Source organism: Crinia signifera, chromosome 8, assembly GCF_055691185.1.
Source record: "Crinia signifera chromosome 8, ASM5569118v1, whole genome shotgun sequence".
Taxonomy (NCBI): domain Eukaryota; kingdom Metazoa; phylum Chordata; class Amphibia; order Anura; family Myobatrachidae; genus Crinia; species Crinia signifera.
Window position 1 is genome coordinate 15180999 of NC_139224.1, and position 25720 is coordinate 15206718.

At 51.9% G+C, this 25720-nt stretch overlaps 1 protein-coding gene across 1 annotated transcript in view; it reads right to left on the reverse strand.

The window, feature by feature from the left end:
• CACNA2D2 (calcium voltage-gated channel auxiliary subunit alpha2delta 2) overlaps positions 1-25720 on the reverse strand; it is a gene marked incomplete at its 3' end in the record, with an annotated part of 191874 nt that overhangs the window by 35488 nt on the left and 130666 nt on the right. The window contains exons 5-15 of the mRNA XM_083158159.1: positions 15625-15668; positions 14883-15021; positions 13320-13451; positions 13166-13223; positions 12483-12533; positions 10116-10215; positions 9670-9828; positions 7631-7738; positions 7183-7261; positions 3495-3544; positions 329-418 (exon numbers count right to left, since the gene is read on the reverse strand). Of these exons, the coding sequence (XP_083014285.1) occupies positions 329-418; positions 3495-3544; positions 7183-7261; positions 7631-7738; positions 9670-9828; positions 10116-10215; positions 12483-12533; positions 13166-13223; positions 13320-13451; positions 14883-15021; positions 15625-15668 (1010 nt within the window). The remainder of the gene's footprint in view (positions 1-328; positions 419-3494; positions 3545-7182; positions 7262-7630; positions 7739-9669; positions 9829-10115; positions 10216-12482; positions 12534-13165; positions 13224-13319; positions 13452-14882; positions 15022-15624; positions 15669-25720) is intronic.

Sequence of the window (25720 nt, forward strand, 5' to 3'; positions counted from 1 at the left end):
CATCGGGAGTGCGGAGCGCAGGCATGGGGGGAGCGCAGACATCGGGGACGCGGAGCGCAGACATGGGGGCGCGGAGCGCAGACATCGGGGGCGCGGAGCGCAGACATCGGGGGCGCGGAGCGCAGACATCGGGGGCGCGGAGCGTGTCTTACTAGCATGCCTGGATTACGTACATATGGTGATTAGTCACATAGTAAGGGCTTGTACAGGAGCGCTATGTCTGTGTGAACACGTGTGTGTTTCTGCATGCATACATGTGTCACAGACTGATAGAAGATGCAGGAGAAAGGACCGGGGGGAGAAAGGGGGGGGGGGTTTGTCTCCTCACCAGCGCATCCTGGTAAACGTTCGTCCACTGAACCTGCTTGGCTTCATTTCCAGCTAGAACCATTGGCCGCCCGAGAACATCGAGATATTCCTGAGACAGAAGGCAGATACGGTGATACTCAATGCAAATAATCCTACACCACGAAACACCCCAACATATGTTAGGAGACCCAGCACACAGTAAAGGGGAACCCCTCCCCCCCAACATATGTGAGGAGACCCGGCACACAGTAATGGGGACCCCTACACCCCAACATATGTGAGGAGACCTGGCACATAGTAATGGGGACCCCTACACCCCAACATATGTGAGGAGACCCAGCACAAAGTAATGGGGAACCTTCCCCCCCAACATATGTGAGGAGACCCAGCACACAGTAATGGGGAACCCTCCCCATCCAACAAATGCGAGGAGACCCGGCACACAGTAATGGGGACCCCTACACCCCAACATATGTGAGGAGACCCAGCAAACAGTAATGGGGAACCCTCCCCCCCAACATATGTGAGGAGACCCGGCACACAGATATGGGGAACCCTACACCCCAACATATGTGAGGAGACCTGGCACACAATAATAGGGACCCCTACACCCCAACATATGTGAGGAGACCAAGCACACAGTAATGGGGAACCTTCCCCCCCCAACATATGTGAGGAGACCCAGCACACAGTAATGGGGAACCCCTCCCCTCCAACATATGTGAGGAGACCCAGCACACAGTAATGGGGAACCCTCCCCCCCCAACAAATGTGAGGAGACCCGGCACACAGTAATGGGGAACCCTACACCCCAACATATGTGAGGAGACCCAGCACACAATAATGGGGAACCTTCCCCCCCCCAACATATGTCAGGAGACCCAGCACACAGTAATGGGGAACCCTCCCCTCCAACATATGTGAGGAGACCCAGCACACAGTAATGGGGAACCCTCCCCTCCAACATATGTGAGGAGACCCAGCACACAGTAATGGGGAACCCTCCCCCCCAACAAATGTGAGGAGACCCGGCACACAGTAATGGGGAACCCTACACCCCAACATATGTGAGGAGACCCGGCACACAGTTATGGGGACCCCTACACCCCAACATATGTGAGGAGACCCAGCACACAGTAATGGGGAACCTTCCCCCCCAACATATGTGAGGAGACCCAGCACACAGTAATGGGGAACCCCTCCCCTCCAACATATGTGAGGCGACCCAGCACACAGTAATGGGGAACCCTCCCCATCCAACATATATGAGGAGACCCAGCACACAGTAATGGGGAACCCCTCCCCTCCAACATATGTGAGGAGACCCAGCACACAGTAATGGGGAACCCTCCCCATCCAACATATATGAGGAGACCCAGCACACAGTAATGGGGAACCCTCCCCCCCAACATATGTGAGGAGACCCGGCACACAGATATGGGGAACCCTACACCCCAACATATGTGAGGAGACCTGGCACACAATAATAGGGACCCCTACACCCCAACATATGTGAGGAGACCAAGCACACAGTAATGGGGAACCTTCCCCCCCCAACATATGTGAGGAGACCCAGCACACAGTAATGGGGAACCCCTCCCCTCCAACATATGTGAGGAGACCCAGCACACAGTAATGGGGAACCCTCCCCCCCCAACAAATGTGAGGAGACCCGGCACACAGTAATGGGGAACCCTACACCCCAACATATGTGAGGAGACCCAGCACACAATAATGGGGAACCTTCCCCCCCCAACATATGTCAGGAGACCCAGCACACAGTAATGGGGAACCCTCCCCTCCAACATATGTGAGGAGACCCAGCACACAGTAATGGGGAACCCTCCCCTCCAACATATGTGAGGAGACCCAGCACACAGTAATGGGGAACCCTCCCCCCCAACAAATGTGAGGAGACCCGGCACACAGTAATGGGGAACCCTACACCCCAACATATGTGAGGAGACCCGGCACACAGTTATGGGGACCCCTACACCCCAACATATGTGAGGAGACCCAGCACACAGTAATGGGGAACCTTCCCCCCCAACATATGTGAGGAGACCCAGCACACAGTAATGGGGAACCCCTCCCCTCCAACATATGTGAGGCGACCCAGCACACAGTAATGGGGAACCCTCCCCATCCAACATATATGAGGAGACCCAGCACACAGTAATGGGGAACCCCTCTGCTCCAACATATGTGAGGAGACCCAGCACACAGTAATGGGGAACCCTCCCCATCCAACATATATGAGGAGACCCAGCACACAGTAATGGGGAACCCTCCCCATCCAACATATATGAGGAGACCCAGCACACAGTAATGGGGAACCCTCCCCCCCAACATATGTGAGGAGACCCAGCACACAGTAATGGGGAACCCTACACCCCAACATATGTGAGGAGACCCAGCACACAGTAATGGGGGAGCCTCCCCCCCGACATATGTGAGGAGACCCAGCACACAGTAATGAGGGAGCCTCCCCCCCCGACATATGTGAGGAGACCCGGCACACAGTAATGGGGAACCCTCCCCCCCAACATATGTGAGGAGACCCAGCACACAGTAATGAGGGAGCCTCCCCCCCCGACATATGTGAGGAGACCCAGCACACAGTAATGGGGAACCCCTCCCCCCCAACATATGTGAGGAGACCCAGCACACAGTAATGGGGAACCCTCCCCCCCAACATATGTGAGGAGACCCAGCACACAGTAATGAGGGAGCCTCCCCCCCCGACATATGTGAGGAGACCCGGCACACAGTAATGGGGAACCCCTCCCCCCCAACATATGTGAGGAGACCCAGCACACAGTAATGAGGGAGCCTCCCCCCCCGACATATGTGAGGAGACCCGGCACACAGTAATGGGGAACCCCTCCCCCCCAACATATGTGAGGAGACCCAGCACACAGTAATGGGGAACCCTCCCCCCCAACATATGTGAGGAGACCCGGCACACAGTAATGGGGAACCCCTCCCCCCCAACATATGTGAGGAGACCCAGCACACAGTAATGGGGGAGCCTCCCCCCCGACATATGTGAGGAGACCCGGCACACAGTAATGGGGAACCCTCCCCCCTAACATATGTGAGGAGATCCGGCACACAGCGATGGTGATCCCCCACATATAACCAGAGCTCTCCAGGCAGATCCCGGACATCACGGAGCATCTTACCTGAGTGTTTATCCGGATTGCTCCAATAGATGGGATCTCAAAATAGTAACCTGTAAAAGACATCGCAGGTGAGATCAAACTAATACAGTATATATATATACACACACACACACACTATATACACCACCAACATTATATATATATACCATGTTTCTTTATTTATTAGAGCATGTGATCACAGGCCACTGCACCCCAACCTGGGAATGGCGAGTGCAGTATTTTATATATACACATATATATATATATATAAACTAGGTGAGGGGCTACGGCCGCACCCCCCCCCCCCCCCCACCCTCGGAGCATCGGGTCTGGCCGCAAACCCCCCCCCCCCCGGAGCAGCGGGTCTGACACCCCCCCCCCCCAGAGTGGCAAGTCTGACAACACCCCCCCCACACCTGGAAAAATGGGTTTGCCCGCCCTCCCCTCAGAGCGTCGGGTCTGCACGCACCCACCCCCCTCGCTGGAGCAGCGGGTGTACAGGGACCCCCACTGGATCAGCGTCGTCGTCAGACCCTCCGCTGCTTGAGGGGGGGGGGGGCAGTCCCGCCGCTCCGGGTGGGGGCGGGCATACCCACTGCTCCAGCGAGGGGGGGGTGCGGGCGTATCCACTGCTCCAGCGAGCAGACCCGCTCATGCAGCAGGGGGTGCGTGCTGACCCCCCCGCTTGGGGCGGGCACACCCACTACTGCGGCGGGTGGGTGGGTTGCGGGCAGACCCACTGCTCTGGGGGGGCGTGCTCGCAGACCCGCTGCCCTGGGGGAGGGAAGGGGGGCGGGCAGATGTGTTGGCAGACCTGCGGCTCCGGTGGGGGGGGGGGGGGTTGTGTGCAGGCAGACCCGCTGATCCAGGGGGGGGTGTTGTGCGGGCAGACCCCTGCTGATCCTGGGGGGCGGGGATCTGGGGCGGTGCGTGCAGACCCGCCGATGGGGGTGGGGGGTGGGTTTGTGTGCGGGTCCCACTGGTGTCTGCCAGTTCTGAGTTGATGGCACTGCTGGACATCTTCTGATTTCAAAGGGAAGAAAGCTTGATGGCCTTTCATTTGCTGCACTGTTTCCTTAGCTGACCACTGTGTCTACGGCCCATTTCTTTGTGCTTCTTCAAAAGAGCTTGAGCAGCACATCCTGAAACCCTGGTCTGCTATGAAATCTTTGCCTGGGAGAGACCTTGCTGATGCAGTATACCTGTGTCTTGTTCCTATGCTCAATCTTGCCATGGTACATGTGATATGAAACGGCCTTCCCCAACCTCACCTTTGTAGCAGAGTTTGGCTGTTCCTCATCCAGTTTTAAGCCTCCTACACACCTGTTTCAGTTACTGACTGTGTTTCAGCTTACATATGAAATGATTATTATAACCTGTTTAATATGATTGATGACTATAATCTTATTGTGGCCGGAGAGCCCGGCACACAGGGTTAATGGTGGCCACAGCGCTGAAGGGGTTAACCCTCTGTGCTGCGCCGCCATTTTGGACAAGGGCACTTGACATGTTTTAAACTGTATGAGCAGCACTGAGCTGGGACTGCACCATATATTTTATATATTGTATTGAGTATTGAGGAATGCATTCTAAACTTAAAATGCACTTTGTACATTTCTGGAGGAAGGATTTTAGTAGTCTTTGTGACGAGGAAATGAGATGCTAAACAGCCCTTTTGCTAACACAATGTCTGTGAGTGGCCACTGCACAGCAGGTAGTAGGCTTTGTGTCTGTAGTTCCTGTGTAAAGGTGTTAGTAAGGAACTTGTGTATGTGATGTGTGAAGGAATCCACGCACAGACATTTGTGTTTCTTTATGTAATCATGTCCAGAAGATAATCAAATGATCTCCACCTTTCCTGGAAGTTATATATTCTGAGGAAATTGGACTCATCCTTTTGGTACGTAATCTTGATTCGTTATGCATTGGAAGTAAGATGGTCTGATTGATATGCAAAACGTAAAGGTATAGGGAAGGATATGACCATGCCAGTGTGTTTTCTGTCTATATAAAGAGGGCCTGTGAGCCCTGGTGTTTGTACATCTGCCTGTATCTGAATGCTGTAACATCATCTGTATGCTGTACTTCCTAGCGATAGGAAAGGGTCCTTTTAAGGGCTTCTATTTGAGCAAATAAAACATCTATTGCCTCAAGACGACCGCTTTCATCTTGCGACCAACAGAATTACTGCAATAATTCCGTTCTCCGGCTGTTCTGGGTATAGCATCCAGCATCCCCGAGTTCCGCTCTGCCAGCTACCGAAGCAGAGGTCTGGTCCATGACCAGTGGGGAACCAACTGACCAGTGGCGTTACTATAGTCCCGCAGCCCCCGCGGTGGCGGGGAGGCGCTGAGAGGGTGTGGGCGCCGGGGGGGCTGCGGGGCTATTGTCTTCTGCAGCCAGCGGGGCTATTGCCTTCTGCAGCCAGCGCTTCGGTCTTCGCCGGGTCCCGGCTCTCACGGCTAATGCTGCAGCGCTGCTAATACAAAAAAGTGACACTTGAAAAATGGCTGCCCCCGTATTGCAGACATTTTACGAGTGTTACTTTTTTTGTATTAACAGCGCTGCAGCAGTAGCAGGGGGCTGCGCGACGCCTGCTGAGGGCTTGCCCTGTGCTGCTAGGGAGTACACTTACAGCGCCGGGACCGGGCTCTGACTTCTCCTTGCTGCAGGGGAGTGTGAGGAGCCTGCTGCTGGCATGCAGGGAGCTGGAGACCACCCCCGGGCTGTGTGTCATCTGGCTCGGAACATACACGAACAGAGAGCTAAGAAATGAATACAGTCCTGGGGGAGCAGAAGCTGGGACTGGATGCACTGCAGCAGCACTGTGAGTCTGTGAGTACACGCTCCCCTTATTACTGCTTCTATAGCAGCTGGGCCCGGAAGGGGGGGGGGGGGGGGGGCGCCCCCCTGCATTTTCGGCGGGGGGGGGGGGGGGGCTCAGAATGAATAGTTACGCCACTGCAACTTACGCCAGTTGGGGAGGTGTCAGCAGCTGGTTGACGCACACACTCCAGCAGGTAGTACTCAGGTGCCAGCGTTTGGGCCTGAGGAGGTAACGGTGGTTCCAGGCGTCACCTAAGTAGGAGCCTGGTGGTAGCAGCGATATCCCCGCCCACTGCGTATTGGGCGGAGTCAGTAACAGGCAATAACTGATGGTAACAGGAAATCCCCTATTGGCCAGGTTCCGTGAGACCAGGAACCGCCATCTGTGGACCCGAAGGGCGTAGCCAGAGCGTAAGGGCAGGCGTCCGGTTACACTTATATAATCCCTGACTGTGTGCAAATGGACCTAGAAGAACGATTGCTGGGGTGAAGGCACAGTGTGGTCACACCAAATACTGATCTACAGTTCTCATATGTTCATTCACTTTGCATTCTTTTTAATTGATAATAAAATAAACGAATAACACTTCTCTTTATGAAAGCATTATTTGCGGCATTTATCACATGTCTGCCTAGAACTTTTGCACAGTACTTTATAAAGTAGAGATGAGCGGGTTCGGTTTTACTCGGATTTACTTGGTTCTTATCTTTAAATTATCGCAATTTCGGATTTTTCCAATTGGCTATTGGCTGTCACGTGTTTTGGATAGCCAGTAAGATCCCGTTTTGAGATCCGAGTAAATCCGCTCACCTCGAGTATAAACCCACATCATTAGGCACACAGGCACAGAGCACAGCAGGATTGGCACACCACTCTCCTCACCCTTGTTGGCGCAGGCCATCCACTGTAACGGAGTGACATCATAATTGTGCTGCCCGACGGAGAATGTGAAAACACGGACCTACGAATAAACAGGGAGATGTCTATCAGCACTGCGTAATACTCGCCCACCGCGCACAGCAATATCCGTACGACAAAATGCTATGTCACTGTCCCATGACAGCTGCTGTCCACCAACAAGCTGTCTGTCCACATGTACTTACCCTTACAGAGAGAGAATGTGGAGAGAGATAAAGTACCAATCAGCTCCTGTCATTTTTCAAGCACAGCCTGTAACAAGGCTTAGTACATCTCCCGCGCTGTATATAATGGCACATGGACCCCATGGACACAAGCATATCACTACAAATGCTGCCACTAAACCACCACGACAGTGCCACGGTAACATTTAAAGATAGTGGCTTTGTGGACATTGCGCCAGGTCACGTACCGTCTTGTTTGGCCAGTTGTACTTCTCAAACACATCCTGAACACGGTCTTCCCCTCCGTCCGTGAACATCATTATCATCTTGTTACAGTTTGCCCGTGTGACATTATTCTGTCATAGGTGGGGAGACATATGGTATAGTCACATTATGTCCAGCAATAGCCACAGATAAGTGAGGCAGACGTGGCAATGTACGGCGACACTGTGTGCAGAGGCTGTGCACTATTCCTGGTGATACATGTGCACTAAGTCTTACCTCTATCATGTAACAGTGATGTGCGGTGAGGCTGTGCACTATTCCTGGTGATACGTGTACAGGAAGAGTCTCTCCTCTATGCTGTAACAGTGATGTGTGGCGAGGCTGTGCACTATTCCTGGTGATACGTGTACAGGACGAGTCTCACCTCTATGCTGTAACAGTGATGTGCGGTGAGGCTGTGCACTATTCCTGGTGATACGTGTACAGGAAGAGTCTCTCCTCTATGCTGTAACAGTGATGTGCGGTGAGGCTGTGCACTATTCCTGGTGATACGTGTACTGGAAGAGTCTCACCTCTATACTGTAACAGTGATGTGCGGTGAGGCTGTGCACTATTCCTGGTGATACGTGTACAGGAAGAGTCTCTCCTCTATGCTGTAACAGTGATGTGTGGCGAGGCTGTGCACTATTCCTGGTGATACGTGTACAGGAAGAGTCTCACCTCTATACTGTAACAGTGATGTGCGGTGAGGCTGTGCACTATTCCTGGTGATACGTGTACAGGAAGAGTCTCTCCTCTATGCTGTAACAGTGATGTGTGGCGAGGCTGTGCACTATTCCTGGTGATACGTGTACAGGACGAGTCTCACCTCTATGCTGTAACAGTGATGTGCGGTGAGGCTGTGCACTATTCCTGGTGATACGTGTACAGGAAGAGTCTCACCTCTATACTGTAACAGTGATGTGCGGTGAGGCTGTGCACTATTCCTGGTGATACGTGTACAGGAAGAGTCTCGCCTCTATGCTGTAACAGTGACGTGTGCAGAGGCTGTGCACTATTCCTGGTGCTAAGTGTACAGGAAGAGTCTCACCTCTATGCTGTAACAGTGATGTGCGGTGAGGCTGTGCACTATTCTTGGTGATACGTGTACAGGACGAGTCTCACCTCTATGCTGTAACAGTGACGTGTGCAGAGGCTGTGCACTATTCCTGGTGATACGTGTACAGGAAGAGTCTCACCTCTATGCTGTAACAGTGATGTGCGGTGAGGCTGTGCACTATTCTTGGTGATACGTGTACAGGAAGAGTCTCACCTCTATACTGTAACAGTGATGTGCGGTGAGGCTGTGCACTATTCCTGGTGATACGTGTACAGGAAGAGTCTCACCTCTATGCTGTAACAGTGATGTGCAGTAAGGCTGTGCACTATTCCTGGTGATACGTGTACAGGACGAGTCTCACCTCTATCATGTAACAGTGATGTGTGGTGAGGCTGTGCACTATTCCTGGTGATACGTGTACAGGAAGAGTCTCACCTCTATGCTGTAACAGTGACGTGTGGCCAGGCTGTGCACTATTCCTATTCCTGGTGAAACGTGTACAGGAAGAGTCTCACCTCTATGCTGTAACAGTGATGTGCGGTAAGGCTGTGCACTATTCCTGGTGAAACGTGTACAGGACGAGTCTCACCTCTATGCTGTAACAGTGATGTGCGGTAAAGCTGTGCACTATTCCTGGTGAAACGTGTACAGGACGAGTCTCACCTCTATGCTGTAACAGTGATGTGCAGTAAGGCTGTGCACTATTCCTGGTGAAACGTGTACAGGACGAGTCTCACCTCTATGCTGTAACAGTGATGTGCGGTAAGGCTGTGCACTATTCCTGGTGAAACGTGTTCAGGACGAGTCTCACCTCTATGCTGTAACAGTGATGTGTGCAGAGGATGTGCACTATTCCTGGTGAAACGTGTACAGGAAGAGTCTCACCTCTATGCTGTAACAGTGATGTGTGCAGAGGATGTGCACTATTCCTGGTGAAACGTGTACAGGATGAGGGAAACTCACGTTCTGCAGCTGGTTGAAGGCGTACTCAAAGCCGGCCTTGTAGTCCGTTGTTCCTCGTGCGACCATGTCCTGCACAGCTTCCTTTATCACCTTCTTATTCCTCACGTTGGCCTGGACAAGCTGCCTGAAGCAGGACACTGGCTCTGCCTTCTCGTGGAACTAAGGGCAATACACAACAGTAAGGTCAATCTTATATAATGTCCAGCGCAAGGAGAACGTCGCCGAGCACCAATATACGGGATCACTGCAGACTGAGAACCATTGCAAACCCAAAGTTACGCAAATGACATTATGTATATGGTGCAGCTCAGTCATACTCCGCTACTAATGTTACATAGTATCTAGCTACTAGAATAACTCCTCAATCTCTCTCCTCAACCATCTAATGTCGGAATCTTAGAACCCAGGAGAACCCTAGTGAAGTATCCGCTGGTGACGGCACTCACGGAAGCCACGGTGACGTAGTCATCATCAGACAGAGTGTCCAACATCTCCATGACAGAGGTCTTCATGAGCTTCAGGGTCAGGCCGCTTACACTGCCACTGCTGCAAGACATGCACACGGAACATGTTACATACATGGTGTAAACATAACACTGTTATACATTGCAGATTAAACAGAGGTGATTGCAGTGACTCCACGTTACACTACAGCGCAGCCGCACAGTGACTTCACACTACACTACAGCGCAGCTGCACAGTGACTTCACACTACACTACAGCGCAGCTGCACAGTGACTACACACTACACTACAGCACAGCCGCACAGTGACTTCACACTACACTACAGCGCAGCCGCACACTGACTTCACACTACACTACAGCGCAGCTGCACAGTGACTACACACTACACTACAGCACAGCCGCACAGTGACTTCACACTACACTACAGCGCAGCCGCACAGTGACTTCACACTACACTACAGCGCAGCTGCACAGTGACTACACACTACACTACAGCGCAGCCGCACAGTGACGTCACACTACACTACAGCGCAGCCACAGTGACTTCACACTACACTACAGCGCAGCAGCACAGTGACTTCACACTACACTACAGCACAGCCGCACAGTGACTTCACACTACACTACAGCGCAGCCGCACAGTGACTTCACGTTACACTACAGCGCAGCCGCACAGTGACTTCACGTTACACTACAGCACAGCCAAACAGTGACTTCACACTACACTACAGCGCAGCTGCAAAGTGACTCCACGTTACACTACAGCGCAGCCGCACAGTGACTTCACACTACACTACAGCGCAGCTGCACAGTGACTCCACGTTACACTACAGCGCAGCCGCACAGTGACTTCACACTACACTACAGCGCAGCCGCAGTGACTCCACGTTACACTACAGCGCAGCCCCACAGTGACTTCACACTACACTACAGCGCAGCCGCACAGTGACTCCGCGTTACACTACAGCGCAGCCGCACAGTGACCGCACACTACACTACAGCACAGCCGCACAGTGACTTCACACTACACTACAGCGCAGCCGCACAGTGACCTTCACACTACACTACAGCGCAGCCGCACAGTGACTACACACTACACTGCAGTGCAGCCCCACAGTGACCGCACACTACACTACAGCACAGCCGCACATTGACTTCACACTACACTGCAGCGCAGCCCCACAATGACCGCACACTACACTACAGCGCAGCCGCACAGTGACCACACACTACACTACAGCGCAGCCACACAGTGACCTCACACTACACTACAGCGCGCCCGCACAGTGACTTCACACTACACTACAGCGCAGCTGCACAGTGACTACACACTACACTACAGCACAGCCGCACAGTGACTTCACACTACACTACAGCGCAGCCGCACAGTGACTTCACACTACACTGCAGCGCAGCTGCACAGTGACTACACACTACACTACAGCGCAGCCCCACAGTGACCGCACACTACACTACAGCGCAGCCGCACAGTGACCACACACTACACTACAGCGCAGCCACACAGTGACCTCACACTACACTACAGCGCAGCCGCACAGTGACCTCACACTACACTACAGCGCAGCCGCACAGTGACTTCACACTACACTACAGCGCAGCCGCACAGTGACTTCACACTACACTACAGCGCAGCCGCACAGTGACTTCACACTACACTACAGCGCAGCCGCACAGTGACTACACACTACACTACAGCACAGCCGCACAGTGACTTCACACTACACTACAGCGCAGCCGCACAGTGACTTCACACTACACTACAGCGCAGCTGCACAGTGACTACACACTACACTACAGCGCAGCCCCACAGTGACCGCACACTACACTACAGCGCAGCCGCACAGTGACCACACACTACACTACAGCGCAGCCACACAGTGACCTCACACTACACTACAGCGCAGCCGCACAGTGACCTCACACTACACTACAGCGCAGCCGCACAGTGACTTCACACTACACTACAGCGCAGCCGCACAGTGACTTCACACTACACAACAGCGCAGCCGCACAGTGACCGCACACTACACTACAGCGCAGCCGCACAGTGACTACACACTACACTACAGCACAGCTGCAGTGACCGCACACTACACTACAGCGCAGCCGCACAGTGACCCCACACTACACTACAGCGCAGCCGCACAGTGACCTCACACTACACTACAGCGCAGCCGCACAGTGACTTCACACTACACTACAGCGCAGCCGCACAGTGACCGCACACTACACTACAGCGCAGCCGCACAGTGACTACACACTACACTACAGCGCAGCCGCACAGCGATTACATTGTGGCACATTATACACACTGACCCCCTACTTACACATCCACTATTATCACCATGTCCTTGGGGGAGGAAGCTCCTTGGATGTACCTGAGAAACACAGATAACAGACAGTAACCAAAACAGCAGAGTATAAATGCGCATACATCTATCCTCCATGCCATACAAGTTGTGTAATACATAACGTGTCAGCTATAGTACAAGGCGTCTTATTGAGACTATTTCTGTTTGACAGCTAAATGGAGTGAATAAGGCACACAAGCAGCTCCTGCTGATTAGTATAATATGACATGTAGCATGCTTATATTCTGCGTGTGTGACTGCGGATGGATCAACAAATGAAATGGAACATTACAGTGTTTTCCCAGGAAAACAGTATACTGTAGCAGGGCCTGGCCCATAGCGAGGGACCAATGGGAACCAGCCGACGCCCATCAGGAGGTGTGGCCGCAGCTTGTCTCATACACAACTGGAGCGGTTCTTATGCAGACTGAGGGAGCCTGGTGGAGCAACAACAGGCCATAGTGGGTGGAGTCAGTATCAGCCCAGGTGCGGCAGGATCAAACAATTCTGTGCTCCCTTGGTGCAGGCAGTGAGGAGCATTCAGTCACAGGCGGATAGGGAACGTATTGATGGTGGAAGAAGGTGGGGGGAGAGGGTATAGAGGACATGTATACTGGGGCCAGAGATAGGGCGAGGTCACAGTAGTGATGGATACTTACCACGGTCTCCTGCGTACATCGTACAGGTCGATCTTACTGGGTGCCCTCCAGGGGGTGGCTACAAAAACAGATCACAGGTTTAGGGTGTACTCTGTACCTCTTGGCATTATTACCCCCCCCCCCCCCCCCCCAAGCGCTGAGGAGAACACTGTACCTGGGTAGTATCTGGTGACGCCAGTGGCACTGCCAAACACCTGCCATAGCAACGTGGGGTCCTCCTGGCGGTTCTGGATGAAGACATTCTCTAAGGCATCTGTCCAGTTGAGCTCATTGAGAATGACGGTGGCTGGGGAGAGAGGGGTTACAGCAGGGGGGCACAGGGGTCAGCAGGGAGTGATTGGGGTCAGCAGAGAGTAACACGGGTCTGCGGTGGGATCATTGCTCAAAGGAAAAGACAAGGACCATAAGAAAGAAGCAACAGCATTCGGGAAGGGACCGGGGCAGCCGGGGAGGGGAGAGCGATATTTGGGGGGGGTCATATTTGGTAGATGACTGGACACTTTCAGACGCAGCAGACTGAACCTGAACTAATTGCTTACATGTGATTAATTACACCCGCTGACAGCTCGTTAGCTGCTAGCAGCACAGAGCACTTAGCACCTTGACGTCTAACACCCTGATCACTTAGCGCTGTGTGAAATCGCTCGTTAGCTGCAAAGCACAGAAGACCCCGAACATTTCCTCCACCAATCAGAGCGGACCCCGGAAACCTCGCTCTAGAACGCTCTGTCACAAACTGCTTCCCCCAGCTCGCCATTAATCAGACAGCCTGTGGTCCTCCAGCTGCTGCTGAACTACAGCTCCCAGCATGCCATTGGCTGGCAGTGTCGGGTGGCAGCTGCAGCGCCACGTGAGACCGAGAGCATCAAGTCGCCGGAAATGATTCCAGCATCGGACAAACGTGATTTAACTTCTCCAATCCCTCAGCAAAGTGCCATTATTTACCTCCTCCTCCCCTCGCATATAGGCTCCCTGTGGCTTCTCTTATAGAAATATAGGTGCCTTTCTATGGCTCCCTATCTCCGTATAATGTCTCTGCTGCTGCTGCACTTACTCTCGTTAACATTTAATAGGTACAGATTGTTATTATCGTCATATATTTTTGTACTGCTAATTAGAACACAAGCAGCCCTACTGCGTGCCGATATATCATGTAAATAGGTGGTGGCATGTGGTAATCCCATTGCCCTGCTGGTTGTATGGGGGTCTGGTTCTCCTCTACAATATCTCCCTCTGCAAAAAGGAGCCAACAGCACCACCTGCAGGAGGGCACGTCACATTACACCCTACACTGCCCACTGCAGGAGGACACGTCACATTACACCCTACACTGCCACCTGTAGGAGGCACATCACATTACACCCTACACTGACACCTGCAGGAGGACATCACATTACACCCTACACTGCCCACTGCAGGAGGACACGTCACATTACACCCTACACTGCCCACTGCAGGAGGACACATCACATTACACCCTACACTGCCACCTGTAGGAGGCACATCACATTACACCCTACACTGACACCTGCAGGAGGAGGTCACATTACACCCTACACTGACACCTGCAGGAGACACTTGGCAACACAGATAAATCATCATGTTAATGAGCATGCAAGTTTCTAAATGCAGATATATGTTGCAGCGAAAGAGAACATCAACAAGTTCCTGCTTCTCTGGGGGATTCTGCAGCATACGTTGGGGTGTTCATACTCACAGCCCTTGTAAATGTCTGTGGGGATCTGCACCGCCGAGTAGGAATAATTCACTTTGGACTTGAAATTAGGATCATCCGTGAAATCCAACTTGAGGGAGTTTGAGGGCTCACTAGGCTCATCCTCGCCCTCCGGGTCATCCTGGGAAAACCGACGGACAGTGACAAGGAGACACGGGTGGGGGGGGGGGGGGGGGGGGGGGTGCGGGCAAGTACGGGAAACACCACAAGATACACACAGAGGGGTGAGATAAAATACCAGCCAATTAGCTCCTAACTGCCATGTTACAGGCTGTGGGGTCTATGTACTAAGCCTTGGATATAAAGCATCAGTCAATCAGCTCCCAACTGCCATGTTACAGGCTGTGGAGTCTATGTACTAAGCCTCGGATATAGATAAAGTGGGGATAAAGTACCAGCCAATCAGCTCCTAACTGTCATGTTACAGGCTGTGGAGTCTATGTACTAAGCCTCGGATATAGATAAAGTGGGGATAAAGTACCAGCCAATCAGCTCCTAACTGTCATGTCACAGGCTGTGGGCTCTATATACTAAGCAAAGTTGCAGTCTGTTGTGAGGGAGACCCTGTTGTTCAGTACACCATGCCAGATTATTCCCCCACTCGGCACAACTTGTGGAGGCCGCTCCCCAGGGTGAGCAGTTGGCACCTTGAAGGGCGCTGGGAACACATTTCGGATAAGGGAGCATTAGGAATAGCTACAGAAGAGGACACAATAATACTCACATATTCCGTGTCAGCCTTGGAGTCGTAATACTCAATGTCTTCTTCCCTAGAAACAACCAGACAGAGGAGACATTAGATGAACGCTGTCAGCAGAGCACGGAACGGTCATTATCATATGTGCACTGACCAATCCCGTCACTAGTACAGGCGGGTATACAGCTGTTATATACAGGACAGTATATGCCGTGACACTGCGGGATGCACACAGATGTTATATACAGGACAGTATATCCCGTGACACTGCGGGATGCACACAGCTGTTATATACAGGACAGTATATGCCGTGACACTGCGGGATGCACACAGATGTTATATACAGGACAGTATATCCCGTGACACTGCGGGATGCACACAGATGTTATATACAGGACAGTATATCCCGTGACACTGCGGGATGCCCGCAGCTGTTATATACAGGACAGTATATCCCGTGACACTGCGGGATGCACACAGCTGTTATATACAGGACAGTATATACCGTGACACTGCGGGATGCACACAGCTGTTATATACAGGACAGTATATGCCGTGACACTGCGGGATGCACACAGCTGTTATATACAGGACAGTATATCCCGTGACACTGCGGGATGCCCGCAGCTGTTATATACAGGACAGTATATCCCGTGACACTGCGGGATGCACACAGCTGTTATATACAGGACAGTATATGCCGTGACACTGCGGGATGCACACAGCTGTTATATACAGGACAGTATATCCCGTGACACTGCGGGATGCCCGCAGCTGTTATATACAGGACAGTATATCCCGTGACACTGCGGGATGCACACAGCTGTTATATACAGGACAGTATATGCCGTGACACTGCGGGATGCACACAGCTGTTATATACAGGACAGTATATGCCGTGACACTGCGGGATGCACACAGCTGTTATATACAGGACAGTATATCCCGTGACACTGCGGGATGCACACAGCTGTTATATACAGGACAGTATATGCCGTGACACTGCGGGATGCACACAGCTGTTATATACAGGACAGTATATGCCGTGACACTGTAGGATGCACACAGGTGTTATATACAGGACAGTATATACCGTGACACTGCGGGATGCACACAGCTGTTATATACAGGACAGTATATGCCGTGACACTGCGGGATGCACACAGCTGTTATATACGACCGTATATACCGTGACACTGCGGGATGCACACAGCTGTTATATACAGGACAGTTTATGCCGTGACACTGCGGGATGCACACAGCTGTTATATACAGGACAGTATATCCCGTGACACTGAGGGATGCACACAGCTGTTATATACAGGACAGTATATACCGTGACACTGCGGGATGCACACAGCTGTTATATACAGGACAGTATATGCCGTGACACTGTAGGATGCACACAGCTGTTATATACAGGACAGTATATCCCGTGACACTGCGGGATGCACACAGCTGTTATATACAGGACAGTATATGCCGTGACACTGAGGGATGCACACAGCTGTTATATACAGGACAGTATATCCCGTGACACTGCGGGATGCACACAGCTGTTATATACAGGACAGTATATGCTGTGACACTGCGGGATGCACACAGCTGTTGTATACAGGACAGTATATCCCGTTACACTGCGGGATGCACACAGCTGTTATATACAGGACAGTATATGCCGTGACACTGCGGGATGCACACAGCTGTTATATACAGGACAGTATATGCCGTGACACTGCGGGATGCACACAGCTGTTATATACAGGACAGTATATACCATGACACTGCGGGATGCACACAGCTGTTATATACAGGACAGTATATCCCGTGACACTGCGGGATGCACACAGCTGTTATATACAGGACAGTATATCCCGTGACACTGCGGGATGCACACAGCTGTTATATACAGGACAGTATATCCCGTGACACTGCGGGATGCACACAGCTGTTATATAGAGGACAGTATATGCCGTGACACTGCGGGATGCACACAGCTGTTATATACAGGACAGTATATGCCGTGACACTGCGGGATGCACACAGCTGTTATATACAGGACAGTATATCCCGTGACACTGCGGGATGCACACAGCTGTTATATACAGGACAGTATATGCCGTGACACTGCGGGATGCACACAGCTGTTATATACAGGACAGTATATGCCGTGACACTGCGGGATGCACACAGCTGTTATATACAGGACAGTATATGCCGTGACACTGCGGGATGCACACAGCTGTTATATACAGGACAGTATATGCCGTGACACTGCGGGATGCACACAGCTGTTATACACAGGACAGTATATGCCGTGACACTGCGGGATGCACACAGCGCTGCCTATAGGCCAATATTTGCAATATTTCTGTGTGCATTTATTTGGAGCCATGAATGTGGAATCCACCTCCCATTGTGAATGAGGCCCTTTCTGCGATGGCTGATATAAGTGTGAATAGGAGCATCTCCCTGTCACTGTCCCCCACTCTCCGTCTGTCCATCTGTACTGTGACAGTCACATATAGGAGCAGATTCCCAGCTGCAGCCCTCTCGCTGTTCTCGCACCACTCCATTACTATTCCAATCATTCAATCCCCCCATTCCTGTGCTCCGTCTCTCCTCCCCATCCCGCGGCCCCCCTCCTCTTCCTCCCACCCTCCCAGCTGCCCTTCCCCTCTCCTTCCCTCGCCCTAGAGCATGATGAAAGCTGACATTATATCAAACATTATAAAGACTCTCATTTGATGAAGATCATTCGTCAACACACAAAGCTATTAAGCAGCAGGAAAATACAGCCGTGTGTTTCTCTGTGAGCACGTGCCGCGTGTATGTGAGAGGGGCGCACGTCCTGCCAGACGCACTCTGACTGCAAATCACGCGCTGCCCTCCTCGCTGGCAACCTTCAGGTGAGCTGGCCCCAATGTCACTGGCAAGGACACATGTCCCCACGTATGCATCCGCCGCCTGTCGGAGAGGGGGAAGCTGCACCACCACCCTTTACCTTGACCAAACTCTCCTAGCCCAGTTCTCCGGTAAGGGTGCGTCTACGGGGATCACCATCCAGGGATATTGGGGGTTATTCAGACCTGAACGCATGGCTGCGATATCGCATGCTGGACGATAATCGATAGACTGCACATGCATACGGATGACAGCGGGCATGAGCGAGGCCATCCTGCGATCAAATCCTGCTACTTTTTTCATTACTGGCCGTATGCAGGTGATTGACAGGAAGCCGGCGTTTTGGGGTGGTAACCTGTTGTTATTTGTGAATAGTCCGGGAAAACGTAGTTGTGTGAGGGGGGAGTCATGTGACGTTAGCTCCGCCCCTGATCAGCCTGATTCTATCGCAGCCGCTGAGTAAGTCCTGGGCTACACACAGACTGCACACACTGGGGAATCATTACATGGTGAGCGGCTGTTATCTAGGAGTGTTAGGGAATACGCAAATGTATGAGAGGAAGTCATATGACATCAGCTCCGGCCCCGATCAGCCAGTGTCTATCACAGCCGCCGAGTGTCCTGGGCTACGCACACACTGGGGAATCATTACATGGTGAGCGGCTGTTATCTGGGAGTGTCAGGGATAATGCAGGCGTGGCCAGGTGTGTGACAGGAAGTCATGTGATGTCAGCTCCGCCCCCGATCAGCCTGATTCTATCACAGCCGCTGAGTAAGTCCTGGGCTACACACAGACTGCACACACTGGGGAATCATTACATGGTGAGCGGCTGTTATCTAGGAGTGTTAGGGAATACGCAAATGTATGAGGGGAAGTCATGTGACATCAGCTCCGCCCCCAATCAGCCAGTGTCTATCACAGCCGCCGAGTGTCCTGGGCTACGCACACACTGCACACACTGGGGATCATTACATGGTGAGCGGCTGTTATCTGGGAGTGTCAGGGAATACGCAGGTGTGGCCAGGTGTGTGACAGGAAGTCATGTGATGTCAGCTCCGCCCCCGATCAGCCTGATTCTATTACAGCCGCTGAGTAAGTCCTGGGCTACACACACACTGCACACACTGGGGAATCATTTTATGGTGAGCGGCTGTTATCTGGGAGTGTCAGGGAAACTGTAGGTGTGGCCAGGTGTGTGACAGGAAGTCATGTGATGTCAGCTCCACCCCCGATCAGCCTGATTCTGTCACAGCCGCTGAGTAAGTCCTGGGCTACACACAGACTGCACACACTGGGGAATCATTACATGGTGAGCGGCTGTTATCCGGGAGTGTCAGGGAATACGCAGGCGTGGCCAGGTGTGTGACGGGAAGTCATGTGATGTCAGCTCCACCCCGATCAAGCCTGATTCTATCGCAGTTGCTGAGTAAAGCTGGGTACACATCTATACAATCGTCGGCCTATACAATTGAACGGCCGTTCGTCCCAGATCGAAAGAACTGCCGTTCAATTGTATAGGTGTCTACGCTGTCCCGATTCCAGCTGTACGATGGTAAACGGTAGAGATGGCCATCGACCATCGATGATTCTAAACCAATGATGGTTCATGGCCGATGTCAAATACTTTTGCCATCGATGGGGGAGAACCAGATGGTTTCCCTCCATCGATGGAACAGCAAAACAATATTTTTTTTCTTCAAAGTGCCGGGACACGGAGCATAGCCCCGCCCCCCCGTGAAGCCCCGGCCCCATGTTTTGATTGGCCCACAGGCCAATCAATCAAACACAAAGGATGACCATCGATATGTAAAAATATCGATGGTCATCCATTTTATAGTTTAGCACTATCGATGGCCAGTTGCAGAATTGCCATGTCAATGATGGCCATCCCTAATAAATGGCCAAAAACGGTCTTGTCCGTCCATACTCGGTGGGTCGAAGGTTCAGCGCGGTTTAATATTCATTCGACCAGACGGGCCCATATCGGAACAAGAGTGCAGTGTGTACGCACGTTTGCACAAATAACTGAATGACATTATATGGCCCCGCCCACGTCACAAGCAAGATTAGCGGGGACCTGGGAGGGTTTGGCCTGTAGGACTGACAGTGATTGGTCTAGGAGAGAGCAGGTGAGCACAATCCAGGGATGCGCTGGTGATATTGTGGATGGGATGGTCGCTCCCTCTCCTCACCAGATCGTGTTGTTAATAATAAACAAGTGGCGTTATCCCACCGTGATAATGGTCCGTCTCTGCTGTGCCTGAGCATTTCCTAAAGTCCTGGGGAGAATGAATTAGCTGATGTTAAATATAGATGTAATAGGACACAGGAGTCTGCTAAGTAATGCAGGTCATCCGCAAAATAAGTGGGGAAAGCAGAAGCTGACAGGTACCAAGTGCAGGAACTCTCATTGCCTCAATCTGCTTCCCAAATCCGAGAGCCAGGACGGGACCTGCAGAATAATCAGCGCGCCCTGGCAGCACCGGCTATACGTTTATACAGTATATATTACAATGCAGCTCTGTGCCAACCTGCCAATACATCCCAGTGGCATTGGCCAAGGCTAATTATGTGACTGTCACATCTCTGATACATCAGATGGAACCATAATGACACAGATTTACCCCACAAGGAGCCTGCGGCTGGAAGAGCGCGCCATCAGTCACATAATGTCATCTTATAGCGGTCGCGGATCCCTTCCTGTCCCACACCACATCCCATCCGCTCAGAGCTGACGGGAAACCTCAGTGATCCTGCTCAGATCTCAGTGGTCCCTTCGAGAAATCCCAACACAAACGTATTGGCAATGGACACAAATATGTCATAAGATACATTGTAGAATAGGGCAGGAAGGCGGTGACCTTGGGAGGTCGCGCTAACACCACCCTGTACAAAGGAAAATTGCTGCATGACTGCCATGGGAAGCCATCGCCTTGTTACTGTGCCTCTGGAGAGATCGGGTAAAAGCCAGCGACTGCGGTCCGCAGGGGCCACTGTCTGTCTGCTATTCCCGACAACAAGCCACTCCCACTGGGTGCCGGATGACTGTCTGGCAGTCGGGATTCCGACAGTCATTACACCAAAGTCAGAAAGCCGATTGATAAAACCCTGACAGACAGGCAGTGACTATTCTCCCTCATGGAGGTGGACGACGACCCCCATAGAGGGGAAATGGTACTTGTTTCCTAGCACGGCGCCGCAGATATCCATCGTAGGGCATCTGATCGCATCGCATGCCATATAGCCGCATACCATGCATGCGATGTGATGCGTTTTTTAATTGTACAAGCACCCTGATGGGTGCTTACAATGTTAAATGCACCCCCACGCCACCTCCACTATCAACGCAAAGCCGAAGTGCAAACCCAAAGCGTGGTGAGTGTAGCGAGCCCGCGAGGGGCGGCGGTACGTGTCCTCTGACATTTTCATACCCCCACTATCCACGTCGGCGTAGAGTCGATTTTAGATAGTGTGGCGAGCGCAGCGAGCCACCGAGCCCGAAGCGTGGCAAGCGCAGTGTGTATTACTTTACATGTATTCCGTGTCCGCTCGTTACGCTTTGGGCTCGGTGGCTCGCTGCGCTCGCCACACTATCTAAAGTCAACTAGACACCGACGTGGATAGTGGGGGTATGAAAATGTCAGAGGACGCGTACCGCTGCCGTTGGTGTTGATCCTGGGGATGGCGTTGACTATGGGGGGCCATTTAACATTGTAAGGACCCATCAGGGTGCTTGTACAATCAAAAATCGTATACCATCGCATCGTATAGCATACGATGCAATATTTTATTGTATAATATCGCGTCGCATCGCATACCATCGTATACCTTATTTAGTGTAATGGTATATGATGCAATGGGCGCCGTGCTAGGAAACAAGTACTGGGGAAATAAAATAGGTGGCAAGCGTAGCGAGCCACTGTGCCCACGAGTCTCAGCAGTCGGGATTCCGATGTCGGGCTAATGACTGTCGGAATCCTGACTGTCGTGGTGTTATACCAAACCCCTCCCACTAACCTGACATCATCCTGGAGGACATGGGCAGGTGACATCAGCTGCGTGCAGCTCGTAGTGATTCCCTGCGTCCTGGCCTGTCAGACAGGTAATATATAGGTTTGTTTTTCTCTTTTCTAAGTGAAGGGGGGGGGGGGCAGGCTTAAAGGGAGAGATATTTAGTAATCCCAATATACCACCAAGCAATCAGCTTAAAGATGGGTTTGTAGAGGAAGACGCAATTCTCTGGCTGCCCGGGATAATTATCTGACAATCTGCTTCGCTCCATCCCAAATGCACATTACCTTATTATTATAGTTAGTGCTAATGTATACAGGGTCAGCCATAGCCCGCAGGGAACCACATCCGGAAACTGCACAGTAATAAGACCACACAGAAAGACGAGGAGGTAGGAGGGCGCCGCTCGCAGGTGCCTGGGGTATATCGTATAGGACAGGGGCGGCGCTCCAAAGGCAGTGGAAATACATATTCCAGCAGTCCCTACCACAGGGGCATGCTTACATATATATGTATAGAATAGGGGTCCTCAAGAATCACCAGCAGGCCATGTTTGGTGGATTTCTCTAATCATGCACAGGTGAGGTGGATCTATGTTGCTGGTTCCTCCTGCTTCCACAACTGAAATCCTGAAAACATGGTTTGCAGTGAGGGCTGGGAACCACTGGTATAGGAAGCAGGTCACGTTACGCGTGTGGGTGACCCATGTAGGCCAAGCAGCACATGTATGTAGGGACATTTTGTGGATTTACACTGCAATGATTATAGGAAGAACCTGGGCATGACAGGACTGGTAACGCCATCCTGCCCCAGGTATAATGGCACTGATGCCAGGGAGACGCACGCACGGCCAATCCCTCGCTCTCCATCTTCCGTCACAACCTTGAAGCGATCACAGCAGCCGCGCAGGGGGCATAATCAGTGAGAGGAGACAGACGGGGGGAGCGAGGTGAGTACATAACACCTCGCTGCCATCTGTCAGCACTGGGCAATGAGAAAATACAGCGCTGGCAGTGTCTGCATTATGGCCAGGAAGGGAGGGAGGGGTGCGCTGGACATCTGGATGAAGCCGCAATCAGTGCAGGAGAGGGAGGGGGTGGGGGTCTGCCAAGCCAGCTATGAAATGACTGCTCACAGTGTGCCCTACACGGCCAGTACGGGGCAAGGGGTGAGCAGGTGCCAGTCACAGCATGCTTACTTTCATTATATAGATTTGCCATTATAGCTATAGGTGGCGTGAACACTACAAGACTCAGCATGCCTTTCCAGCTACAATTCCCTGTACAGACACACAAATAACCTATACAGTGTGCCAGTCAGTGTATGGTGGTGGCTGACAGTATGGTCGGTGTGTGGTGGATGTACTGTAAGGCGGCTGACAGTATGGTAGTTGTATTGTGGCTGTACTGTAAAGTGGCTGACAGTATGGTCGGTGTATTGTGGCTGTACTGTAAGGGAACTGACAGTATGTTCGGTGTATGGTAGCTGTACTGTAAGGCGGCTGACAGTATGGTCTGTGTGTGGTGGATGTACTGTAAGATAGCTGACAGTATGGTCAATGTATGGTGGCTGTACTGTAAGGGACTGACAGTATGGTCATGTATGGTGGCTGTACTGTAAGGGAACTGACAGTATGGTCATGTATGGTGGATGTACTGTAAGATAGCTGACAGTATGGTCAGTGTATGGTGGGTGTACTGTGAGGGGACTGACAGTATGGTCATGTATGGTCGCTATACTGCAAGGGGGCTGACAGTATGGTCGGTGTACGGTGGCTGTACTGTAAGGAGGCTGACAGTATGGGTGGTGTATAGTGGCTGTATTGTAAGGCGGCTGACAGTATGGTTGGTGTATGGTGGCTGTACTGTAAGGGGACTGACAGTATGGTCAGCGTATGGTGGCTGTACTGTAAGGCGGCTGACAGTATGGTCAGTGTATGGTGGCTGTACTGTAAGGGGACTGACAGTATGGTCTGTGTATGGTGGCTGTACTGTAAGGCGGCTGACAGTATGGTTGGCGTGTGGTGGCTGTACTGTAAGGGGACTGACAGTATATTCGATGTCCTGTATATGTTTAGGTCCCATACAGTGAAAGTGAAACTGATGAATCAGATAAAGGTAAATAGGAAACGTTAGTGCATGTGTCTGATCCTTGTGTTGTGATTGGTCAGAGATTATGTAAATTCTTTGGTATGTGAAGGTTGAGCCATGGTGGTTGGCTGACGGGATCGGCAGTCAGTTATCTCGCACGCCCTCCGCCATACTGAGGTCACATACAGATAGTCACCCTGGTTACTCATGTAGGTCCAGATGTACTAAGCTTGAAAAGTGATAAAATAGAGTGATAAACTGCCAGCCAATCAGCAGCTACCTACCATGCATCAGGCTGTGTTTAAAAAAATGACAGTTAGGGCTGCTTGGTTGGTGGTTAATCATTCTCCATTTTATCACTTTTCAAGTCTTAGTACATCTCACCCATAGTCACATTCTGCAGCCTGCTTCCCAGTATAACACACACTGCCCCTCTGTACACCCTAAATGTGCCATCAGCTCCCCCTCCGCTGCTCTACCAGGGCTCCCGAATGCCCTTCACCTCCTGTTTCTCATTATGTACAAGCACTGACATTGGGCAACACAAGACCTGATCCAAACGACCTCATTCACTTTCATTACAGATGGTAGAAACAATCCAAAGTGATGAGTGAGGGGGAGAGGGGAAATCCGGGAGAGGAGAGAAGAGATATCCAGGTGTAAGAGAGACAAGGGAGGGATATTCAGGTGTAAGGGAGAGGAGAGAGGGGGGATATTCAGGTGTAAGTGAGAGGGTGGATATTCAGGTGTAAGGGAGAAGAGAGAGGGGGGATATTCAGGTGTAAGGGAGAGGGGGGATATTCAGGTGTAAGGGAGAGGAGAGAGGGGGGATATTCAGGTGTAAGGGAGAGGAGAGAGGGGGATATTCAGATGTAAGGGAGAGGGGGGATATTCAGGTGCAAGGGAGAGGGGGGATATTCAGGTGTAAGGGAGAGGAGAGAGGGGGGATATTCAGGTGTAAGGGAGAGGAGAGAGGGGGATACTCAGGTGTAAGGGAGAGGAGAGAGGTGGGATATTCAGGTGTAAGGGAGAGGGGGGATATTCAGGTGTAAGGGAGAGGAGAGAGGGGGGATATTCAGGTGTAACGCAGAGGTGAGAGGGGGATATTCAGGTGTAA